This window comes from Denticeps clupeoides, chromosome 16 (genome assembly GCF_900700375.1).
Source record: "Denticeps clupeoides chromosome 16, fDenClu1.1, whole genome shotgun sequence".
Classification (NCBI taxonomy): Eukaryota; Metazoa; Chordata; class Actinopteri; order Clupeiformes; family Denticipitidae; genus Denticeps; species Denticeps clupeoides.
Window position 1 is genome coordinate 7,224,082 of NC_041722.1, and position 26,250 is coordinate 7,250,331.

At 41.8% G+C, this 26,250-nt stretch overlaps 1 protein-coding gene across 4 annotated transcripts in view; it reads right to left on the minus strand.

Annotated features, from left to right (window-relative positions):
* Positions 1-5,583: 5,583 nt before the first annotated feature.
* The window catches only part of LOC114765990 (oxysterol-binding protein-related protein 5-like), a 28,951-nt gene continuing 8,284 nt past the window's right edge, over positions 5,584-26,250 (minus strand). For all 4 annotated transcript variants that reach the window (XM_028956570.1, XM_028956571.1, XM_028956569.1 and 1 more), the window contains 21 exons: positions 23,090-23,231; positions 21,044-21,090; positions 20,867-20,920; positions 20,689-20,790; positions 20,370-20,573; positions 18,119-18,203; positions 17,679-17,829; positions 16,668-16,866; positions 14,825-15,009; positions 13,385-13,466; positions 12,605-12,703; positions 12,429-12,525; positions 12,243-12,341; positions 12,056-12,153; positions 11,877-11,966; positions 11,581-11,717; positions 11,274-11,453; positions 8,682-8,817; positions 7,448-7,559; positions 7,261-7,363; positions 5,584-6,807 (listed from right to left, as the gene is read on the minus strand). In XM_028956570.1, coding sequence (XP_028812403.1) covers positions 6,672-6,807; positions 7,261-7,363; positions 7,448-7,559; positions 8,682-8,817; positions 11,274-11,453; positions 11,581-11,717; positions 11,877-11,966; positions 12,056-12,153; positions 12,243-12,341; positions 12,429-12,525; positions 12,605-12,703; positions 13,385-13,466; positions 14,825-15,009; positions 16,668-16,866; positions 17,679-17,829; positions 18,119-18,203; positions 20,370-20,573; positions 20,689-20,790; positions 20,867-20,920; positions 21,044-21,090; positions 23,090-23,231 — 2,538 coding nt within the window. In that variant the 3' untranslated portion in view covers positions 5,584-6,671. The remainder of the gene's footprint in view (positions 6,808-7,260; positions 7,364-7,447; positions 7,560-8,681; positions 8,818-11,273; positions 11,454-11,580; positions 11,718-11,876; positions 11,967-12,055; positions 12,154-12,242; positions 12,342-12,428; positions 12,526-12,604; positions 12,704-13,384; positions 13,467-14,824; positions 15,010-16,667; positions 16,867-17,678; positions 17,830-18,118; positions 18,204-20,369; positions 20,574-20,688; positions 20,791-20,866; positions 20,921-21,043; positions 21,091-23,089; positions 23,232-26,250) is intronic.

The following is a 26,250-nucleotide window of genomic DNA, read 5'->3' on the forward strand; positions in this document are numbered from 1 at the left end:
CTAGCCATTGGAGCTGCTAGCCGTAGCATCGCTAGCGCCTTTAGCTGCAGCCTCGAAGCGAGCATAGAATGTATTAAGCTCATCTGCCAGAGACACGTCCGCGTTCGTCGTACCGGATGATGTTGCTTTATAGTCCGTTATTGTCCTTAGTCCCCGCCACAGGCTCCTAGAGTCACTCTGTTTGAGTTGTGACTCCAGTTTCTTCCCGTAGCGTTGCTTCGCCTCCTTCACCGCTTTCCTGATGCTGTACGACGCAGCCTTGTATGGTTCCATGTCCCCTGAAGCGAGCCCCGCGTTATAGGTGCGAGATTTCAGAGCGTCGCGGATGGTTTTATCCACCCACGGATTCTGATTGGGAAACGTTCTGATGATCGTTTTCTGAACGTTAGTTTCCCAATGAAACTCACAACTGCTTCCGCAAACTCACTGATTTTTCCCGAACTACTCTGGAACATGCCCCAGTCTGCGTCATCCAGTGCATCCTGAAGAGCGGCCACCGATTGGTCCGTCCAGCGTGCCACCTCCCTCTGAACCGGAACTTCCTGTTTAAGCCTTTGTTTGTATTTAGGCATGAGGAAGATGGCGCCGTGGTCGGATTTTCCAAATGGTAGACGAGATTGTGCCCTGTATCCGTCCTTTATGGTAGTGTAGCAATGGTCCAGTGTCCTATCGCCCCTGGTGGGGCAGGTGATGTGCTGATGAAAATTCGTCGCTGCGCGTTTGAGGCTGGCATTATTAAAATCTCCTGCCACAATAAGCGCAGCGTCCCGGTGCTGTGTTTGGTGCTGTGTGAGCGCCTCCTGCAGTTCGCATAAGGCAGTGTCCGTGTCCACTTTCGGCAGAATGTAAGCAGCGCTGATGATGACCGATGTGAACTCCCGAGGAAGGTAAAAGGGACGACACTTCATGGACAATAGTTCCAGATTCGGCGAGCACGAATGTGTGAGGGGGACAATGGAATTGCACCAGTTGCTATTTACCATCAAACACACTCCGCCTCCCCGTGTCTTCCCCGAGTCGCGTGTCCTGTCCATGCGGTAGACCGAGAAGAACTCGGCCGGCTGGATGGCATGGTCCGGCACCGCTGGGTTCAGCCATGTCTCGGTGAAGCAGAGGAGGTTGCAGTCCCGGATGTCTCTCTGGAACTTTACCCTGGCCCTGAGGTCTTCGAGCTTGTTCTCCAGTGACTGGACATTGGCGAGCAGGATGCTAGGCAGAGGTGTGCTGTGTGCACGTGCCCTCAGCCTGTTCCTGACGCTGGCTCGTTTCCCCCGGGGCCGCCGCTTCGCATCGCGTTCTTTGTTCGTCCTCAGGATTTCACTCGGCCAGCTGGGATCCGGAAAATCAGTCAAAGTCTTCGTATTGTAAGTGCATTGTATACTAATAGAAACAAGAGTGTCTCTACTTATTTAATGCGTTGCATGGTGGTAGATTTGTCCTTGTGTGTATTTGCAAAGTGTAATCTGGCTTTTTTATGTCACTTTTGGAGTAATGGCTTTTTCCTCGCTGAGTAGCCTTTCAGCGCATGTCGGCACAGGACTCGTTTCACTATGAAACACTCTTACCAGCTTCAGCCAGCATCTTCACAAGGTCTTTTGCTTTTGTTCTGGGATTGTTATGCACATTCTGCACCAGAACACTGAATAGCCGTCTCCTTTCTGAGCGGTATGACGGCTGGACATTCCCATGTTGTTTATACTTGCGTATAACTGTTTAAACAGATGAACCTGGCACCTCCAGGCATCTGGAAATTGCTCCCAAAGATGAACCAGTCTTGTGGAGGTCCACAATTCTCTTCCGGATGTCTTGGCTGATTTCTTTAGACTTTCCCATGGTGTCACAAAAGGAAGCAGTGTGTTGAGGTTGTGACGTCCCGTGGTGGAGTATGTGTATTTTCTGTTAATGTGTCTGTCTCTCTGTCTCTCTCTCTCTCTCTCGCTCTCTCTCTGTAATGTTGCAGGGTGGCTCCTCATCAGCCCATGATTGGACTTCTCCCCCTTCCGGTCACGATTGGTGGGTTGTAATAGGGAAGAGGACTCAAAATGGCATCCGCTTTGGGACAAGAGGAGAGGGTGTTGGTGTGAAGTGAAGAATTGTGAACAGAGGACAAGAATATCATAGACTTCAATCGTAACTCAACTGACCCGAACTATTTTGTGTGTGTTTTGTTTATATGTATTTGTTTGTAATAAACAGTTAGCCATAAGTGCAATTGCGTCACTGCTCCTTTGTCCCATTTGCCAAGTCCCTGACCCTAGACCAGGGACGTGACAAGGTATGCCTCCAATCAACTTAAGTGGTGTCAGTTAACCTATCAGACGCTTCCAAAGCCATGACATCACCATCAGGGCTTTCCCAAATAGTTTAAAGGCATTGTAACCTTAGTGTATGTATACTTTTGACTTTGAAGAAAGTAATAATTTTTTTAAATTAATATCAGACAGTAAAAAATAAGTTATATATCTTTTTATGCAGTGTATGTAAACTTTTGGTTTCAACTGTAAAACCATACTAAATCCATCAGTGTTGGTCTAGCCTTAAACATCCATTTCAGATTTTCAGGGGGCCGGGGTCACACACATTTAATGTGAGGCAGTGGTGACTCCTTTTTATACAGGTGATGGAATTACACGCCTGAGTCAGGAAACAGGTGAACGGGGCAGAATAAAGACAGACAATTTGCCTCATCAGGACCTCACAACACCCGCACAACTTCCATCCTGAACACAACAAAACCTTTAGGCTAGATGACTCCAACTGTTTGTGTGCTGTCTCAGCAGTTTATTGTTTAGTCAGCAATAACAAAAGTTCATTAGTGTTGTACATTACATGAATAATAGTTAATTATTGCAAAAGGGTTAATAAATTTGGTAAATCTATATACATTTATTTCTTAAAGCTACAGACATGCAAATAGCGTTTCGTGAATGTACCAATGTGTTGAGGAGGTACGTTAGCACAATGCTAATCACGTAAGCATGTCTATGGGACTTTATGTTATGTTTTGTGATAATTAGGGCCGAGCACAGAAGGTACAAAGCCTTATTGATTTTGCAAAGATTATCATTATTCTCCTTCTCTCAAGAGTTTGCAAATTTTCAGGTGCTTCCTATAAAAAAAACACTCACACATCACAATTCACGCAAGGCTTGGCCTGGGCGTGGCCAGGTGCGCTCAACAGCGCCACCTAATGCATTACCCCTTCTGGTGTAGACACACTTTCACATATCGGCACTAAAATGAATATGGTTGTTAATCTCATTAAGACAAATTTATGATGCACTCATACTCAATAGCTCAGATTTTTACATTTTCCTCATACAATGGAATTTGAAACAAGGATCCTAGACCAATTGTCCAATTCTCTCCAAATTTGTAGAACACAAGTTCATCATGCTTAATTCCGAAACTTTTATTTGATAGCTTGAACAGCCTTGAAATGACAAGCCGACAAATTTATATGTAATTTTTTATAAATTACACTAAACATTTAATAATTAAGAGGAAATTTCACTCTCATACAATAATCATATTCATGTATGAATATTGACAACTTGGTATAGCGACACCAACTGGCAAGTACCGCTTTTCACCTTCTATTGTAATGCTTGTACACTGTTCATCAGGTTAACAAAATTTGTAGTATGTTGTGAACATGTTCCTTATGAAGCGTTTATAAGGAATTTTGATTTGTTGAACAGTTTCCATTAATCACTGCTTGTGGTTACATTTATGATTTGTGTCTGTATGTGAAAATACGAGACAATTTCTGAATATATTTTGTTGTGGGTGTAAGAATGGACATCACGGGAGCCTGCTTTTGCCTTGCATAACAGATGTCTGCAGGGGGAAGTGTGACATTCCTGTGTCGATGGTTGTGCGTGAAGATTCGACACCTCTGTTTTACATGTCTTTTGTCTGACGGTTACGTGTGAAGTATCAGCCGTCAGGACCACCCACCCTCTTTGTCTTCCCCAAATGGGAGGCACCGGGGGTGTGACATCAGAAACAACAGGTTCTGATTGGTCAGTGACAACTTCCTGTAGGCCAGTGACAACTTCCTGTAGGCCAGGGGTATAAAAGTCTGCTCACATGTGGAAAAAGGCTCTCTGAGCTTTCTTGCTCAGGGGGTTTTCCATCGGAAGCCGGAAGGCTTCTGAGCCTTTCTCTCCCCCTCTCTTTCTCTTCTCCCTTTTTACTCTTTCTTCTCATTTTTATTTTCTCTGTAACCTTGGTACCTTTTTACATTCAATATTCACATGTAACTACAATAATTATTTACCGGTGTTAATAAATTAGAAACTGTTCATTTTTAACCTCTACTGTGCCATGCCTCTTTCTGCCAGGTAACATCAAATTGGAGTGGTTGAATACAGTGCTTTGTGTGGAGGGAGAAAAGAGTTTTTTCTACACACTCTTATTCTCCTCTCCCACACCACATGGTCTTTTTCACATGGGGCAGCGGTGACCTAGCGGGAACGGAAGTCTGAAGGTTGCCAGTTCAAACTGCCAAGGTGCCACTGAGGTGCCACTGAACAAAGCACCGTCCCCACACACTGCTCACTAAAGTTGGTAGTTAAATGCAGAGGACACATTTCACTGTGTGCACAGTGTGCTGTGCTGCAGTGTATCACAATGACAATCACTTTACTTTCACTTTTTATTGTTTCTAAAAAGAAGAAAAGAACAAACTTTGATAAAGTTTTCAAAAAAGAAGAAACAAACCAGCTCAATCGCCTAGGGAGGGCAGAATGTTTCCCTGGACGCCTTTCATGGCTGCCCCCTACTCATTAAGATGATGAACAGATTCTATTGTCATGGTTGAACACTGTTCATCAGATTAACATAAAATTTGGTCAATATGATGTGAACATGTTTAAAGTGTTCATAAGGATTTTTGATATGTTGAACAGTTTCTTGCCCATGACATAAAATGCAGGGTACAAGCTATGGTTTTTGAGCAAACAGATTTTTGTATCCTGTGGGAATACAATTCAACCTACAAACCCCAAACCTGGTCACCATACGTGTAAACATGTGAGCATTTCCTGGGTTGATGGGTTGGGTTAAATGCAGAGATGAAGGGTGAAAGTGAAGTGATTGTCATTGTGAAACACAGCAGCACCACAAATGGTGCACACACCGAAATGTGTCCTCTGCATTTAACCACCTCCTTTAGTGAGCAGTGTGTGGGGACGGTACTTTGCTCAGTGGCACCTTGGCCGGCAACCTTCCGATAACAGGTCCTCTTCCTTATCCACTAGGCCACCACTACCCCATCACAATGACAATCACTTCACTTTCCTGGGTTCTTCCTCTACACCCTAACCTACACTGCATGGTCCTCAGAATTAAATCAACAGGAATTTTAATGACATTGTATTTACTTGCATAAACTGTAATATGTAGTTGGTCCCCCCAGCTCATAAGAGGTATTTGATGGGGTTGAGGTCAGGGCCAGTCAAGTTCTACTACACCAAACTTCTCTTTATGAGCCTTGCTTTGTGTGACCAATAGTGTACTTCATAGTGACAGAGTGGGCATTTTGCACACACTTGTACATTCAAAATAATACTTCTGGTATGTGTGCAGCAGCTCTAATATTGTATTTGTATATAAATACATGTTACATGCCACATGTGAAAGATTTATTCATTCAATTCATTGTTGACATTTCTACCTGAGTCCCAGCATGCATCTGTGCATGAAAGTATAAATGCAATGCAAGTACATCAAAATGTTACATCTTTTGGTAATACCTTCCCTAAAGTAAAAACAGTAACTGTGAGGGTGAGTATATTAAAATTCACCCATACCTGTCATACAATCCTAAACTCTGTTAAAATGCAAACATTTTAATGAATTCTTAGTGTTCCACATTCAACCATTTACTTTCTTTTAAAGTTATGAAAGAGATACTCATTCACAAAGTCATTGCAAGCTGTCTGATAATAACGTTCAAGTATTAAATATTTAACCATTAATAAGCATTAGTTCATGTAGATGTGATCATTACTAAATTAAGTGAGACCATTCTCACATGGTCTGTCTTAGAACACCGTTTGTCAATGTTCATAAGGCAGCTACAATCTTTAGGCATGCTTATAAAAGTGTCTTGATGTAGCATAACAAAAAGGCATTTTAGAACAGCCTACATTAAAATGCTTCTGGAATCCAATGAGTGACACATGTTGGCCAGAATTCACTTGTAAACATACATTTTTAAACATACAAGAACAATAAATACTGTGTGATATGAAAACAGAAGAAAAGAAAGAAAACAATTAAACAATCACTGTTGTATTGTATTCTTTTATCAATATAATTTCTTTTTTTTCTTTTGTTTTTTGGCTTTAGCATTAAGGCCCAAACTTGATGGTGGAAGAGAAAATGGTAAAGAGATGGTGTCGAAAAAAAAGAAAAAGATATTATTGCAAGGCCTATAAAAGTGCACATCCACAATTAGCTGTGAAAGAACACCAAATATTCCTACCACACTATTAAAATATTGTATTTCTCATACTGTAAATGCATGAAAACCAACTTTTGTATTTATGCATATTTGCTTCATCAGTCTGTTCTTCATACGTCTCCAAAGTGCTTTGTGCCAGAGTGTGTGACTGGTCTTGGTTGAGTTTGTGGTGTTATTGCTCTTGGCTTGGCGCTCCTCCTCAGGTGGAGACGTAGTTGATCAGGAGTTGAAGGAGGAGGAGGATGCTCAGCATCAGCCAGTTGCGGCTGCCAAGCCCAAGCCCCTCCTCCGTGTGAGTGCAGAGTAGCAGCTGTTCATTCAGGATGGACAGGTTCCTGCCGCAGCACAACATTAAATAAAAATATTTAACTGGTACAATGAACGAAAAAATATACAATCAAATAAATAAACAGTGGCGGTAGGATTTCTGTCTGTCAGAAAAGAGAAGTTTTTCTTAAAATAATGTACACACTAATGAAGGGGCATCCAAACTATGGCCCGCAGGCCAACGGCACCCCGTGATCCATTTTTAATTGGCTTGCAGCTAATTAAATTCAATGAGATATGGCCCAAACATAACATTTGTTATTAACCCCCCTATCCCCCCGCGACACTACAGAAAAAACAAGTGGTTGGCCCAGCCATTCATGTATTTTTCTATTTGTGGACCTTATTGAAAAAAGTTGGACACCCCTGGGCTAATGCAACATCCCGCATCTTCATGTACATGGGAGGAGGACCTAATTGGGAGCCACTATACATAAACAAAACATTTAGGGTGACATTACCTCTGAATATCTTGCTGCATCTTGTGAATGGACGTGATGGATGCCTCGATCTCGGTCATATTCAGGGCTTCCTGGTTACAGCGGGGACACTGTGGCATCATGCCTGCATGTGAAATGAACACAAGATCAGGAAGAATGGCAACACTGATTTACAAAGAGTAAGATGTGCTGTAAGATGTCTCCTTGCCTTCATTTTCTGAGGACTCATGCAGAGGGTCTGAGGTGCTACTGCTCTCTGTGTTTTGGCTGCAGCTGGAGGGTTGTCTGCTTGACTTCTGATGCTTGCCCGGTTCTTTGGCCTGTAATGAGAGGACATGCATTGTGCTCTGTAGTGAAAGTAGGGTGGAGGTGGAAGAGGCCGTGAAGAGGTGGAGATATGCTCTAGAGAGGAGAAGAATTGGATGTCAGAATACATGTGTGTGCATGAGAGGGAGGACCGTGGGATGGTCAGGTTTCGGGGAGTAGAGCTGATGAAGGAGCAGGTATACTTGGGTTCAACAGTCCAGAGAAATGGGTGATGTGAAAGAGGTGTGAAGAAGATCAGCCAGGGTGGAATGGGTGGAGAAGAATGGCAGGAGTGATTAGTGATGGGTGTGGAAGAGTAAGATGGAGAGGATTGGGAGGAAATGGTGGGTGGTAGTAGCCTAGTAACACACTCGCCTATGAACCTTGTAACCCCATTATGTCCCTAAGCAAGACACTTCACAACTTCAGCCAGCGACTAATTATGACCTGGTGTTCTACGGAACGCCACAGGAGATCTTTTCTCCCTACAGCCATAAAATTACATAACTCTTCTCTATAGCATTTTTACTACAGGTCAGGGACTGTCAGTAGTTCCAGGTTAATAACTACTAATATTTTACACTTTTGTTCACACAACTCAATGTTCTAAGTGCAATATCTGATAATAATACACTTGTGTAATACTTCTTCTTTTCACTTACACTAAGTTTTAGTGCAATAGGTAACTAAATTATGTGCCAGAGCTAATTACTATTCTATTCTATTTTATTTTACGTCTATTTATTGTTATTTCTCGTTGTATTTTACATTTTTAACTTTTCTTCCTTCCCGGTAGATTAATTAATTAATTAATCTGATTAATCTGAGCAACTGTATAACCAAGAGCAATTTCCTTCTGGGATAAATAAAGTTATTTGAATCTTGAATCTTGAACTCCAGGGTGACTGTCCCTATAAAAACTGATTGTAAGTCACTCTGGATAAGGGCATCTGATAAAATGTAAATGTAATGAAATTAAATGGAAGAAAAAAAAAGTAGGGTCCATGTTATCCCAGTGCAGAAGCTTGTGAGTAGTCAATGTGAAAGTAATAACTATTTTACAATGTATAACTGAGTGGGTGTAAACTGCTGCTACAGTGAAGTAAGTGACCGAGTGGGGTGGAGTCTAGACTCACACGCTGCTGTAAGGCCCAGCTCTGGCTGTAGGACAGACCGTTGAGCCGCCTCTGTGGCTGCTCTCTCTGCTGTGTCTGGATTACCCCGTCCTTCTCAAACTGTGACAGGCTAGTGTTGGGATCCCATGGCTTGCAACTGAAAGAGAACAAACTTTACGTTACTGGTAGCAGAATAATGCCCATGGCACATACAGGCTTCACCTCTAACCATTATTTATTCCAAATCACAAATAATTCCTCTGTAAAATCTTCACTGACACATGACCACAGAAATTTGCTGCTACAAACATTTCTTGGACTTGGACCAAAACATACAGGGAGTGCAGAATTATTAGGCAAGTTGTATTTTTGAGGAATAATTTTATTATTGAACAACAACCATGTTCTCAATGAACCCCAAAAACTCATTAATATCCAAGCTGAATGTTTTTGGAAGTAGTTTTTAGTTTGTTTTTATTTGTAGCTATTTTAGGGGGATATCTGTGTGTGCAGGTGACTATTACTTTGCATAATTATTAGGCAACTTAACAAAAAACATTTACATTTACATTTACGGCATTTGGCAGACGCCCTTATCCAGAGCGACTTACAACGTGCTTAAGTTACCATCGATGAAGAGATCAATTTCGGTTCACTAGGACCCCAACTATGAAAACATCTATTTTATTCACTCTGTTGTAGATTCTGTACACAAGAAAATTACAATTTAATCTAAATATTCTTTAAAGAGGAAGGTCTTGAGCTGTCGTTTGAAGGTGCTCAGTGACTGAGCTGTTCTGACCTCGAGGGGAAGTTCATTCCACCACCGAGGGGCCAAGACAGAGAAGAGTCTAGATGAATGTTTTCCTTTTACCTTCAGAGATGGAGGGACCAGACGAGCAGTACTGGAGGCAACAAATATAAAAAACAAATATATACCCATTTCAATTATTTATTTTTACCAGTGAAACCAATATAACATCTCCACATTCACAAATATACATTTCTGACATTCAAAAACAAAACAAAAACAAATCAGCGACCAATATAGCCACCTTTCTTTGCAAGGACACTCAAAAGCCTGCCATCCATGGATTCTGTCAGTGTTTTGATCTGTTCACCATCAACATTGCGTGCAGCAGCAACCACAGCCTCCCAGACAATGTTCAGAGAGGTGTACTGTTTTCCCTCCTTGTAAATCTCACATTTGATGATGGACCACAGGTTATCAATGGGGTTCAGATCAGGTGAACAAGGAGGCCATGTCATTAGTTTTTCTTCTTTTATACCCTTTCTTGCCAGCCATGCTGTGGAGTACTTGGACGCGTGTGATGGAGCATTGTCCTGCATGAAAACCATGTTTTTCTTGAAGGATGCAGACTTCTTCCTGTACCACTGCTTGAAGAAGGTGTCTTCCAGAAACTGGCAGTAGGTCTGGGAGTTGAGCTTGACTCCATCCTCAACCCGAAAAGGCCCCACAAGGTCATCTTTGATGATACCAGCCCAAACCAGTACTCCACCTCCACCTTGCTGGCGTCTGAGTCGGACTGGAGCTCTCTGCCCTTTACCAATCCAGCCACGGGCCCATCCATCTGGCCCATCAATACTCACTCTCATTTCATCAGTCCATAAAACCTTAGAAAAATCAGTCTTGAGATATTTCTTGGCCCAGTCTTGACGTTTCAGCTTGTGTGTCTTTTTCAGTGGTGGTCGTCTTTCAGCCTTTCTTACCTTGGCCATGTCGCTGAGTATTGCACACCTTGTGCTTTTGGGCACTCCAGTGATGTTGCAGCTCTGAAATATGGCCAAACTGGTGGCAAGTGGCATCTTGGCAGCTGCACGCTTGACCTTTCTCAGTTCATGGGCAGTTATTTTGCACCTTGGTTTTTCCACATGACCCTGTTGACTATTTTGAATGAAACGCTTGATTGTTTGATGATCACGCTTCAGAAGCTTTGCAATTTTAAGAGTGCTGCATCCCTCTGCAAGATATCTCACTATTTTTGACTTTTCTGAGCCCGTCAAGTCCTTCTTTTGACCCATTTTGCCAAAGGAAAGGAAGTTGCCTAATAATTATGCACACCTGATATAGGGTGTTGATGTCATTAGACCACACCCTTTCTCATTACAGAGATGCACATCACCTAATATGCTTAATTGGTAGTAGGCTTTCGAGCCTATACAGCTTGGAGTAACATGCATGAAGAGGATGATGTGGACATTTGCCTAATAATTCTGCACTCCCTGTATTTTTATGTGACTCTCTGTCATGAACCTTACTTTTTGGGGTTTCCTGGTTTATGTTCCGGACTGGAGTTTTGTGTGTCTAATGTAGCACTGATTTCCTGATTGTGGTCACCCAATAAGTGTATAAATGTATCCTCGTTGTGTCTAGTCTTCGTTAGGTCATCATGTTTTTACTGTGTCCTGTGTCTTATGTGCATTGTTGTAAGTAAATCCCGTTTTAGGGAGTTGTGATAATGTGTCCTATTCCCTGTCCTGCCATCTTGACACTCTCTTGTAACAAATTTAAAATATATTTTTAAAAACAATTTTTGGCAGTAGCAGCTCCATTGTGCTTAAGAGTTTTAAAAACAGAAACCTTAGACTCACTCTGTGTATTTATAGACCCACTCGTTGGTGATGGAGTCCAGAGTGAAGAGGCGAGGACACCACAGACGGCCCCCTCTCTCCCGTGCCTCCTTCCTCTGCGCCTCCTCCAGCAAGAACTTCTCCTGTGTGGCTCTGTTTTGGTCCTGTCTCAGTATAGCACTGGTCACATGTCTCCACAACCTGTAATCAGCACCATCGCTTTTAGAGCACCAAATTAACAGTAAAATCTTATATGTGACCTCTCATAGCTTTGTTTTGATTGGTCTTTCTGGTCCCTCATCTTGAATGGTGTGGTGGAGCATCTCACCTCTCAGACTCAAACTGACCCTGCTGCTCTAGCTGCACCACCCGTCTCTTCAACCGCTGCTTGCGCATTTCTGGACTGGGGTTCCACAGCACCTCCCTCTGTCCTGAAATGCATTCCGTCAGGTACACCTCCCGGTCCTGCAACATAAGTCCAACATGCCACCCTTACCCTCACACCGTAGACAGGGGGGTGGTTTTACAAAGGCAATAATCTTGCACTTAGTTTCACAGAATGTTTTAACAAAATCTTGCACATTGAAAGAAATTATAATTTATAATTTAATAATAAAGGCTTACCCAGTGTCCATCAACAGTTGCCAAAACCTCCTCACCATGGCAAATTTTCCCTGATATTTGGTTAACTTGGCCCATAGTACCAAGAAAAGGCTGACATAATGAAACCAAAGAGAGAGCCATCACCCAGCAGCCATTTCAAACATTTCATATCATGAAGAAAAGTGTAAATGCCGTACTACCTTCAACTTAAATTCCAGTTCTGCTACGCACTTGGTTTTTACACAACTGATTGCAATTTTCCCCCCAAGTTCCAGGGTCATTGTGCCATATAAAATACCTGTTAATTAAAACTAGGTTAAGATACTGTTGCTGCAAATTTTCGCACAACAAAGGAGACATTTCTCTGATAGAAAGCTAAAAATGTACCTTTACAGTTAGCATAGGGCATAGTGATGACATACTCTTCATCACGAGTGAGGAAGACTAGTTTAGCCTTTCCATCTAGTATTGCAGATAAAGAGTTACCTGTGTGGACAGAAGCCAGAGGATGGAGAAATGTGACCTCAAGAACAGAGGCTCTGCAGAGCCTGATATGAGAACATGATACGTTACCATAAAATTTGGACTTGGCAAGAATACTGCCATTTATACAGAAACCATCCTTCTTGTTACAGACGTAGAAGGCGGATATTGGAGGGTGATGGGACACCTGAAAAGGGAGAGAAACTGTTTTATTATTGACGAACTACTCCAGGACATTCATGGATCTTATGGAGCAGGAGCTTCACCTGCTCTGCAATGTAGAAGGTGCAGCTGTTGGTCTCTGGGTGGTGCCAGCAGCAGCGGAAAGTCTCCCCGAGGACGGGGTTATATGGCTTCTTCAGCCCCTGTGCACAAAACACACAGGATGCGTTTGGCTTTTGATTTTCGGTAACAGTCATTCCGACGATCAGGTTTCATCTCAGATTTTTGTCCTTCAGTCTTCATACAGAAACAGAAAGTCCCTGATTATCTTGATTTTGCTTTTATTTAAACTCATGTTTTGCCACACCCTTGTCTACTGTGTTACGTACTATTCCCATTAAATTCATACTGTGCATATATAATGTAATTTCTGTTGAGTGTTGGTCATTGTTTTTCATTAAAACCCTTCACAATGTTGTGTACTTGTGCCTACTGTTTCTTCTGTGTCATGACAATGAACTTTTCTTAATTTTCCTACAGTTCTTCAACTTCGCTCCATTCTTTTTTCTATTTAAATTTTAGACTTGGATGAATGGATGGACAACCATTATTTATTAGCCCTTTTTTCAGATCTCAAGGAAATAAATGTTCACTGATTTGATTTTGGTTGTTAAAGGCCACTTTGAGGTGTACAGTTTGGGTAATATTCAAACACAAGGCAATAGTTTATCCTAGTTTATCCTTAACAGTGCGCAGCCGTTGGGGGAAGCATAATACAGTAGGGTTTTAACCCAAATGGGCAAAAAATTCCCCCAAATAATACATGGTTATACTGAAACATGGATCAAGATGTTTTAAAATCGGAAAGATTGAACATCACTCACCTTGGGTTTCTTATAAAAGCCAGACATATACCACCGCAGGATCTTCTTTAACCGGCTGTATGCATCCTTTTCTTTAACAGCCCTGAACAGAGGAGGAAAGAATCACTCAGAGGAACATAACTACGCTTATCTCTGTACAATAACTCAATAAATGTAGGACATGCCCATAACTTGGGTTGATATCAGTCACATCATTATAAATCAGATCACTATTTCTATCAAGCTGAAGATGTAAGGATATTATTTGGTTGATTTTGGTTAAAATAATATTCATTTTCTGTAATAAGGTTATGACAAATGTTCAGTAGATTTTCATGTAAATAAAATAGGTCTGTTGAACCAAATAATATCTTACTTCTCACCAGTCAAATTTGTCATGTGTTAAAGGAGAGCATATATTAAAGGGGCAACTAAAGGGTCAGTTTCAAATAGATCAAAGAGGTAATAATTAAAAATACCAGTGTCCAGGAACACACATATATAACATAACAAATGGAAAGTTATTCACCGTTATCCAGTAAAGGAGCTAATTTTACAATTGATGCATGCTACAGGTCACTAAAAAAAAAGAATCATTTTAATAAATGGGACAAGGCTGAAGACCTTTATTGGATGCCCATGGTCTTTGGGCCATCAAGTGCATCACTGAGCATGATTGTGACAATGACAAAACCACATACTGCAGCTACAAAGAACATGTGGTGCATTATTAAACAGAAAAACCACCAACTCTTCAGCTGCTTGAAACCTACATCAGACAAGAATGGGAATAACCTGGATGCCCAGATATCTTCAACCTTTTCTGAAGAAAAGATGCTACATTATTGTAAACATGCCCCTGTCCCAACTATTTTGAGATCTGAAGCAAGCAATTAATTACCTAATTTTGTGCAATAATTGTACAATTTCTCAATTTAAACATATGTTATCTGTGTTCTGTAAAATTTTGCCTGTGATTTTTGGTGTTCAATATTTTTGTTTCATTTCATGTCAATAGCAGCTTAAGAAATATATTCAATTCTTACTTTCCCTGCTGCATTTGGGATTCAGAGAGTATTATGGTGGCACTGTATTGGCTGTACATTATTACATGATGCCTGCTGCCACTCCCTAACGATTACTGGTTTTCGTGTTGTCTGTCAAAACATGAATGAATGAATTATTATCTCTATGTTGCATATTCCATTTAAAGAAAAGTTATTTCATGATAATTATCGTTATCTTTGGAGGCCATGTCTGATGGTGGAGATCGTTTCAACAAGACAATGCCATTCACTGAACCAGTCATTATGGCTGATCAGTGTACAAATCCAAATCAGACTGTTACAGACTATTACCGTCAAGAGGAAAGATTTCCCAGACTGATTTAAAACACCACGACACGTTATCATCTTTTTCATCCATGACCATGCTTCTGTGTAGTGATCCTTGGTGCCTTACTCTGACAGGAGGTTGGCATGGTAGTAGTTGTCGGACAGTTTGTCCAGGAAGGAGCGTGGCTCCAGGATGAACGTGGGCAGCACCACTTTGGACAGGTCCATCCCTGGGCGGAGCTGCTTCAGGAGGGTCCACATGAGACCTTTGTTTTCTTCTGAAACCGCTTCAGTTTGCGCTGCCTCTCCTGCCTGGAACACCAAAGCAATCAAACGTTGTAAGTTAAGTCAACTTGGCTTGGAAGCATCCAAACGTTACTCTCCCAGTGTAACGATTTGTGACCAAGAAAACCAAAAAACATTTATGATCTGCTTTCAAGGGAATTTTAGAGAGTGTGATTGTTTCTAATCATTCTGATATTTTTAAAAATTTAATCTAAAACTTGCCCACATGCCCACAGAAAGATTTCTGGTTGTGATTGGCCAAATAGAAAACAATTCAATTTTTGCTTGCATCATAATGCTAAAAAATAAATGCTGTAGAGGAAATACTCAGACATCTGTTAGTAAAATGATTGGCTAGAGATATCAGAGATTATAGTAAATGTCCAGTAACAATAGTGAAATGCCCCGACACATCTTTGTTACATTTATAGATTTTGTGTAGTTAAAAATTCCCTGTGACTCAATAATGGGTTTGTAAGTGCAAAGAATGCAACCAACCTAATTCCAGCTAATGCTAAAATTCTCTAAAGGTTACTTCTGTTTGTGAGCCTGAGACTCAAATACATACACCAACCCGTATTATTTTATTTGTTGTGGTGCTGAAGGTTCTCGATTTCTGTCATTGCTGCCATTCCACCACTGGGCCCAATTCTGCTCCTGCTTAATCACTGCTGCGTACAAGCGACCACTTTCATTATTAGGTCATTAAGAAACACTTGAGACTACTTAAGGTCAGACTGAGTTTCTGGCAGAGGATACTCCTGGAGCAGGATAGAGCAGGACTTTCTTGCATAATTAAGCCTTCTTCACAACACTTGAACTTCTCTTCATGGAAGTTTTTGATGTTCTGATAAATGGTTGATTTAGGAGCAATCTTAGTAGCAGCAAGATTCTTGCCTGTGAAGCCCTTTTTATGCAACGCGATGATGACTGCACGTGATTCCTTGCAGGTAAACATGGTGAACAGAGGAAGAACAAGGATTTCAAGTATCACCCTCCTTTTAAAGCGTCCAGTCTGATATTCTAAATTCTAACTGAATCAGCATGACAGAATGATCGCCAGCCTTGTGCTGGTCAAAACTCTCACTTGTGTTAACGAGAGAATCACTGAAATGTGGCAGGGCTGAAATGCAGAGGAAATGTTTTTTTGGGGATTAAGTTCATTTTCATGGCAAAGACGGACTTTGCAAATCATCTGATCACCCTTTATTACACTCTGGAGTATATGCAAATTGCAATAATAAAATCAAAAGCAGCAAACTTGTGTCATTCTTCAATCTTTTGGCCACAACTTTAAATGGAAAGACAGGAAATTTTCTTCAACAAATGCATCATTGCACTTACACATGCGCAAACAAAAATGCCTGTTATCGCAAACACAAGTTGTATTTGTTATATTAAGTGACGGGAAGCAAAATTTCTCCCAAAAGTTGTGGTGTCTTTAATAGTACCAACAAGATTTTTTAAAAAGTATGTAAATCAGCAATAGGATTAAATGTTATGTTGACAATAATAGCGATTAGCGACCCAGCTAGATCCAAAAGGTGATACTAGAGAGCAACAGCTGACAGGACTGAAAGGCGTAAAACGGATACAGTCTTCTTAGAATGAAAAATCCTGATTTTTTTGTAAAGAAAAGGGGGGAATAAATAATAAGAACAAAATGAGAAAATCAGACCAACTACCTCAACAATCTCCTCCTGACTCTGCTCCACGTAGGAGGTCGCCTTGAGGGCAGGGGAGAGGTCATCTGATTGGTCCATGTCGCTCTCCTCACTTAGCCTGTGTCCGTTCTCATTGGCCACATTGTCTGACTCCTCATGAACTTCCACCTCTGATTTGTCAGAATAGCGGTCAGTCTCCATCACCAGTATTGCTTTGAGTCTATTTGTGAAGCATGAGAAAAAAAACAAAACATAATGGAAACATTAGCTGTTACAGTACATATAAAACTGGATTTTATTTCATTATAGCTTTTATAAACATAATGATTTTTGATATGATGAAATGCCAAAGAACTGAATGCAGCATTTGTATAATACAGTACAAGAGATTGAGCCATAATCAATTACGAGAATCAGTAACTGTCTATTTCTGGACAAACTCCTCGGGTATGCATTCTGTATAAACCCCTTACTAAACAATGAAATATCAACAAAATGAATAACATGTCTGTCCATGGTTTAGTAGTTGTATTAATTCATTACAGAAACATGAGTCCAAATACACAGACAAATACTATAAAAAATGTGTGCAAAAGAACACATCTTTGTGTCTTTGCAGAATCCCTCTGTCACACAACACCGAGAATCATGATTAAAACACAAGCACACACAGCATCCTACCCCCATGTGTTTGTGCTCTCTGCATTGCTGGCATCTCTAAGTAACCTACCTCACCACCACAGACAGCTCCTCGGAAACGAGATATTTCTATATGTGGCAGTGCAACCATCTCCCTTCTGCTCTAACGCACAGCCACTGCTGTGCAAGGACAGGCAACGACGACACAGGCTGAGCTGATGACAGCTGCTCTGCTGAGGGAGGGCAAGGGCTCTGCTGATTGGGTAAGATTACTGTTTTCTTCTACCTAAAAGTCACATGACAGCCTGACGCTTTCCTGACTGGCTGGCTCCCCCTATACTCACACATAAGCAAAAGGTAACACACAATGACAAAAAATCTACACACACTCACTGTGCCAGTTCATGTTCAGTCAGTGGTGATGGGTGTAGGTTGGACGACGCTGATGAGCTGCTCTGCTCTCCATCTCTCCCAGCCTTAGAGGTCAGTTTATACAGACTGGAGCAGCTCAGAGCCAACTCGAGTGCATCCATCCAACAACGACCTACACACACACACACACACACACACACACACACACAACTCTAGAACACACAAAGTCCATCTCCAGTGCATCCATCCAAAAAGAACCAGCACACAGTATTGACAGATGTATCTAGTCGTTTTTGAGCTCCTGATGTATTACTCAAACAGTAAGCTACACTAGAAAGTATTAAGGTATGACTGGTGTGAAATACTCTGATCCATTTTTTTTTAAAACAAAATTAAAGTGCAAAAGATTTTTTGTTTACATACACACACAACCAGGAATAAGCTTAAATAAACCGACTCACCGTCTAACTCAGACACCGCCCTGAATATCAGGTGGCTGCTGGGTAAGGGCTGTGTAATGGACCCCACATTCTCACCTTTGGGCCCCTACAAAGTAAAGAAGGTCACTGGCAGGATAACGTTTAGGGGTGTGGTTTGGCACTGGGTTTTAGGGCAGCGGCCCAACATTTTTTTTCTGCGTAAAAGCGAAAAACTGGGAACCGGAACGGGAACCAGAGGAGGGAAAATGGGTATTTGAAAACTGCAAATCCATCCCCAATGTGAAGGGTGGGTAAGAAAATGTTAAATGATAAATATTAAATAATGTCTTTTTGTTAACCACATATTGTTCATAATTCTGGACAAGAAAAACAAAGAAAAATAATGGACAGAAAAGAAAGTCCCACTGTCATGTCATCGCACAGTCTCACAGAGTTTCTACGCGTCGTACCCCCACCCGTCCTCGGCAGTCCCCGGTTCAAGCTCTGGATAGGCAGACGCTAGGAGACAGCCCCCTTTCTGTTCAGGTCCCTGCCTTCCATTTTTACCATGGTTACGCACACACAAGCGACACATAGACTGGAGCACACACACCATTCTGTCATGGTCCCCTACATGTACATCCTGGTGTACGCCACTTCGATCCACATGCTCAGGAGTCACACACAATTCTCTGTTGACAAGGTGGCTTCCACAGACCCTGGGATTGCGTGATTGACCTCCTGCCAATAAAACCCCTCCGTGGTAGCATGCATCAACGCGGCTAGTGATGTATTCACACCCACGTCCTCTGATTCCCATCACCATCGAGTGTCTCCAGAGAGCGAAGCTCGACCTCCAGAGTGCACACAACCTGGTGAGTGGAAGATGAATGGAAGACAGCTTTCAGTACAGGTTCAGGCCAGTACAGGGTGAGCACAGGGTGATGCAGGGACATGTTAAATTACTTGGAATTACGAAAAACTAAATTTTATACCATGGAGGTCGATGGCTCAGAGGTGGGTTGGGGGGCGGTGTTATCGCAATACCATGGCAACCCCCAAGAAATTGTAGGTGCTCCAGGTCAAGTGTACGTGCCGGAGCGCTTTTGAGAGAGTGTGATACCAGCTATCGGGCATCCAGAATTCGCAGAACGGGGGAGGTGCTGGTTCAGGAAGTACTGGTGGTCTGGGCTCCCACTAAGAGTCCACATGATTTATCAGCCAGTAAATTATTTCCCCTCCCGATCACGGAGAGACCGTGGTCACATATTGCAGTGGACTTAGTCAAGGATCTGCGCCACGGTGGTTCTGGCGGTTGTGGATCGGGGTCTCGGCTCATTCCTTTTCATTCCCTCCTTTCAGGCCCTGTTCCAAAACGACTTCAGGGTCCACGGCATCCCGGAGGACGTTCTGTCTAACCATGGTCCCCAATTCACCTCGCGAGTGTGGAAAGCGTTTTTAAAACACATACTGCCTTGCAGTCAGCAATTTGCCGTCTCAAATCCCAAACTGACCATTGGCTCCAAAGCATTTCTTTTTCCCTGCACTTGCTTTTTATGTTCCCTGCATGTCAGGCCTTGTCTTTTGTTAGTAAATCCCACTTTTGTTTCCCCTGTGTCCAATTTTTTAATTGCCCTGCCTTGCCATCATGACAGTTAACATATTGGACACTATTGTCAAAACTGGCGCAAACTGAAGAACTATGCAATGTGGGCTTGTCTGTTATTGTATGGCAAATACATGATTTACATACAATTAATTGTTAAAAGCAAATTGTCAGGATCCTGCCTGGAAGGAGATACTCTGGGTCTGGAATCCGGACCGGAATTTCATGTTTGTCTTGTGTTCCAATGATTGCTGATTTTAAAATGTTCTTAAACGAAGAACAGACTCCCTGTGTCTGTTCTTCGTCGGGTCGCTGTATTTGGTGTCATGTCACGTCTTGTGAATTAAACTCCCTGTACCGTGAGTCTGCCAGAACCCCCCTTGTCCCTGGCCAGTGTTGGCTTTATGTTCTGCAGGGTCCTGACACGCATGATGGGTTTTCCGTGCAGTCGAGGATGCCTGCCCCAAAAGCAGTCCTAAAGACGCCTTACCTTATAGTAGTGAACAAGCCAAACACAAGCCAGTTTGTGCAAGTATATAAATAGTAGGGACATTTTTAAGTTTCTCTTGATATCAATGTAAAAAAATCGCAGTTTCAGAAAAGAATCAAAAACCATGACCCATATGACATTGAAGTTCTACGTTTAAGACAAAATATGATTAGAGGAATTTCTGCTCTGTGCCTCACCTTCACTGCCCAGATGGATTGGTCCAATGGGTGGTAGAGCTTGAAGCAGAAGCCGTCCTTCTTGGACGGCCGCTCAATGAGTTTACAGGTACTAAGGAGTATGGTCCCAACCCAGTGATCCACCTTGGGGCTCTTGTATATAAGTAGAACCCCAGGTTTGAGAACACACCACAATTTTGTCCAAGATTTCAGGGTCCCACGGATCTGAAGAGGAAAAAAAAAAAAGCACAAAGTGTTAAAATAGCACTAGGGAACAATACTCCTGGGAAATAAGTATAATGTGCTATGTGAAATGATGCTAAAATAGACACTACTGCACCTTCAGCCAGTCTGACATGATGACAACACTGGGGTCTTTAAGAGCTCGAAACAGCTCTTTAGCGGCTCTTTTTTTCTCCTGACGATAATTCTTCTTTTGAACCTGCAGCAGAGCAAATAAATGTTGACCTAACTGTTCCTTTAAATGACCTAATTGTTCCTTTAAATGACCATCTTACCTTCAGAGTCTCCTTTCGGTCATGTTTTTCCATGGGGCTGGAGCTCTCCTCTGACTGTGGTAACAAATGAATGACACATAATATGCATATTTCACTGAAAAATGCAGAATTGTGAAGCTTGTGATTTTAAGAAGGATAAAAGCAGGAGATTAACTTCATAGTAAATAAGTTTGTTACCTTATTAGAGGGGGACTGTGCAGGACTGACATTGTCCATGTCACTTCCTGCAACAAATCACACAGACCTTAGAAACAATGTGGGACTGATACACATTTTGCCTGCACCAACTACATTTGCCCAACATTTCAGACCCATTTCAACTGCAAAGCTGCCATCTTTCCTCTCTGTCAGACTGATTTAGTATGAAGAATGACAAGTGACAAGGCTGCCTCAAGGCAAGAGGGGAAGAAAAACAGGGGACATCTTTCTGCTGTGACATTCCAGCTGTCTTAGTTAGAAATTCTGTCTCAATAGAGCAAAGACCAAGATGAACAAGAGCCCTTGTTTTCACCAGACACCAGGCCTGTCATGTTAAGACATGAAACCCTTTGTGGGCTCAGTGAGTGATGAAACGGCAAAATCCGGAACATCCTGGCAGTCGCTGGAGGGGACGTTACCACAGGGTACCTGAATCTCACAGCAACACTCACAGGCTTGAAATTGTTTGAAGGGGTCCTACAAAAAGCTGATGTGCAACCCCAGAAGGTAAATTCCATACAGCACATTTGGAGAAAAAAAAAGTCATTTTCACAAGTAGTAGCTAAGACACTCGTCCATGAACCTGAAGACCACAAAGTCAAAGGTTCGAACAGCACTTACTACCATTGTTGCCCTGAGCAAGACATTTAACCCTGAGTTTCTCCAGGGCGACTGTCCCTGTATTTACAATTGTAAATGGCTCTGGATGAGGGCATCTGATAAATGCCGTACATGTAAATGTCAGGATTCCATCGGGGCAGGGAAGAAGGGACTGAGTCGGACTCCACAGAGTTTTTAATAAACAAGCTACATAACAGGCACAATGAACATCCAGCACAGAACATGGAAACGGAGCACTCTGAAAAGTCATTATTTAGCAATAGTTGAAATGAATCTAACGGATGCATCGCAATGCAGATGACGATATTGCATCGATGCAGTGCAGAGCATAATCCATTACTTCATAATGACGTTGCTTGGTGATTTTCTGGTGGTGGCATAAAAATCCTTGTTAAAAAGTTGTGCCAGTAGTGACAGTAGTGACTCTGGCTGCCTGATCTGAGTACAGCGCTGCTTCGGGTGGGAGTTTCACGCAGCACCCGACAGTCATTTGTTGAAATTTGAACTGTGACACATTTTCACGCAACCAATAGAATCCAAGCGGCTGAGTTTTCTTTCTCCCACTTCGAAACACACACACAAAGCGGGAATGGAGGAAAAGCTGATCTTTCTCTGAGTGTCCAGAGATCAACACAACACTATCATCTTACCAGGAGTTTAGAAAACAATGCATACTTTTTGCCCTGAGCCCGCGACGAGTGCAGCGCGTACAATCTGAGAGCAGCTTTAGATTTTTTAATGAGCAGAAAAACGGTCTGTGTTCAGTCCGCGCTCATCTGACACCACGGACGTCTGAACCAGGTGTTTTTCTGCCGTTTGTGGCATCAGGGGAGTGCGGACTGAACACAGACCATTCATTATTCTGGTCATTGTAGCAAATCAAATTTATGGCATGCATTGTGAATCATCAATATCGAGGCATTGATAATCACTTGGTAATCGTAATCGAATCGTGAGACCAGTGATAGACCCTATTTGCCGTGTCACTGCTAGTCTGCTCCTAACACTCAATAATGGTCCTAATAGTCACAATAACGACATCAACATTGTATGACACCATGGCCACCTGAGCCGGAATCTTGAAGGTGTCAGGCCACATTGCTGACAGTTGTGCCACTCTGCCACCATGCAGCCCCTTATTATATCATTTTACATAATATTAGACAATTGAATTGAATAATACAATTTTTATTTAAACTTCTGATCTGCACCAATAAAGTGATGCCGTGTGCAATCTTTCATTTCTTGCATGAATTTAAGTTCTCCTCTTACCTCATATTTCGGTTCTTCAGGTGATCTGCACATGGATCAGCACATGGAATGGACATGGGAGGGTCTTTTTTTCTGAGCCTAAATGGCTGTGTCTTAGACTCCATAAAGTCAAGCTCAGCAAGGTGTTCTTACCTGGACTCAGGGGGTAGATCTCGTTGTCCCCATCTGACAGCAAATGGGGATCAACCTTGAGTGGAGGTGTTACCATGGGGCAGAGTGAAAATTTCTGGTAGAACACGCTCTCCTCCTTCATCTTTTCCGCTGGGTTTGGCTTCTGATAGAAACGATAACAGATTTTTCCAACAAAGCACACTGATTGAATCAAAGTATTGCAGTACTGATCATTTAAGATGATTACACATATGATTAAGCAAACTGTCTGTAATAGGGCCCTAACATAAGCATTAAAGCAAGCGCATCACTGAGGATGGGAACATGTAGACGACTACATTGTTCTAGCAAATTTTTGGATGTGTTTGTTCATATTGCGCAAAAAAGGCAGGGCTGAGCGTAATGCCATCCTAATAAGATGACAAATGCAACAGAATTCAGAGTCTGTAATGAGGATATGAAAAAGGTGGATTATCAATAAATAGACAAAGGGAAAAAAATAATAATAAACTAAAATAACAAAAAAAAATACAAATCAGAATTCATGGAGAAATTTTGATGGGCCTGGCCTGAGAATACTTATGTACACGTACATGATTTTTTTTTTTTTATATATATATAAATTATCAAGTAAACTTTTTTCACGCTGTCATTTAATCCTGTCACTGAGTGACACTCAGAGTAAGCATATGGCCTTCTGCTGGCAGGATTATATCGTGGCTGCTTATTACTGTTTGGGTGTCACGTCCAGGCGGATTGGGTGTATGGGGTACATGGCTGTGGGTGACTGTGGGTGAGAGACTGACCTAATTAGTGTTTAATGTCTTTGGTTTCTGTGATTTTTTTTTTTTTTTTGTTTGATTTATTTTTGTAGCACACTTCTGTTTTTTTTTTACCTGTACATATTGGCATATTTATAAAAAATAAAGAGCACTTTTTGATATATTTTGGGCCTCTCTTTTTGACATTCTGCCACAAATCCATCTGGAATAAGGCTGCAACATAACAAAATGTGGAAAAAGTGACTGTGAATACTTTCCGAAGGTACTGTATATGCTTTTTGCCTGTGTATTCCCTACGTTACATTGCGTAAACAGAACAGTTATTTTTTTAAATAATTCTGTTGAAGCATGGTTGAAAATGTCTGACTTTTATTAGTTAAATTTCATAGAGTTTTTTTTTATTATTACTTTTGTCAGATTCAAGTTATTTTTGTGACCAATTTTGAGTTTTTCTTTCATTGACTGAAGGGTACCAACAATTTTGTCCATGTGTGTATATATTTATGTTTGCTATAGAAAGAACAAAAAGCACAGTTTGTTCAGAAGAACGTGCAGCAGCATTATTACTCAATTCTTGAAATGCTGCCAATGCTGTCCACAACCTGCCAAGGAAGGTCTAATGTGGTTTTATGTTTTTTTTTTCATGGTTTAAAAAGGACCACCTCTGTCTCACTGCATCATATTAATACAGACAAGCAAAGGTAGATTTTCTTTTTCATAGTTATATTATTTATATACCTACACCAAGCTCATGTTCCAATTATCAATAACCCTAAAAGCACATCAAGTTCAGTTTATTTGTCACATATTTAGTTATACAGGGTACTGTATATAGTTCCTGAACTACTCGTATGGGAAAATGTGGATGAAATGTGTTATGTGGATGTGTCATTCATATTTTAAGGGCACTAGCAAGGCTGCTGCTTTTGCTAGGACAGGGATTCTGCACTGGATAGAGGAGATTATCTATTTTAAACATTTTAGAAAAATATTCTAGTTATTTTAATTACTAACTTGTGTTTCTTTAAAATGCTACATGATACCCCACAGACACAGTAAAGGGGTAAATTCACCACATACAGCGCTGCTAGAGGAAGGGCTTCCAGGGGATAACACCAAATCAAGTCCAAAAGAGTGCTTTCATCTGCCAAGTGACAGCATTACACGTCTGATGATCACGATTAGCCCATTAGTTTCAAATCTGATTGGCTGGGACAGGGTGGTTTTGGAGGATGTGCGTCATTCGCGCACACACACACAACACAGATGCAGACCACACTGCCTGTCCCCCCACGGCCTTAACATCCAGCAGTGTTTTAGCAACTTTTTTTAGGTCAAGTAAAGTGGGGCTAATCTGTTCTTCTGGCATGAGTTTAGCCTATATTGGCCCAAAATACTGCCACACCAAATGAAAAACAGAACAGTGCATTACGATGAGGACTAAGAGTATGCTCCAGGCCAGACATAATCCGTCAGATACAATGACCCACATTTCATGGCGTCATTTTCACAGGCATCCACATATGGGCAGTGGTGGCCTAGCGGTTAAGGAAGCGGCACCCCTAATCAGAAGGTTGCCGGTTTGAATCCCGATCCGCCAAGGTGCCACTGAGCAAAGCACAGTCCCCACACACTGCTCCCCGGGCGCCTGTCATGGCTGCCCTCTGCTCACTGCCCACTGCTCACAAAAAAAACACAAAGTCACAGGTTCAAACCCCACTTGTGTCATGTGATGGCATTCACGTGCACCAGGAACACAGAGATGAACACACATTTCGTTGTGTCACATAGAAGTACAGTGAAGTCAACACACATATTTATGTTTGCAGTAGTGGACAGACCATCAAGCAACAACGCCGCACACATAAACCCAAACAGCCACTGTGTTTTTGTCTGACAGCCATTCTCAAAATGATGTACTGATCTGCTGCAACATTCATGATCCTTGGTAAGAAATTGCCATTTCCAATTCAGTCCAGTACAACTCCAGTACTACTGACTCTACATCATATGGTTTGTGTTCTATCATTCTGTGTAACTCTATGTATGTGGCAATGTGTTAGCATGTGTGTTTTGTGCTTTAGGAGGAGATGAAATTGCTCAGTGAAAATATACATTTCTAATTACATTTTCTAGCAGTAGGCCGGTGGGTAACACACTGACCTTCCCCAAGGCACGGTAAAGATGGTAAACTCTTAACCTCACCGTATGCTCTCACAATGCCATCTCCAGCGCTCACACATCTCTTCTCTCCACCTGCCTGCATCTTCAGACCTTTCTTGCGCCCCACGGCCCATCCCCTGACAGTTTGGTTAAATAACCAGCTACTGGTGCCTCAATGTAAAAAAGAGGAAGATGTATCCTTTTGCAAATTTTATTAATAGAAATGGTCGCAAACAG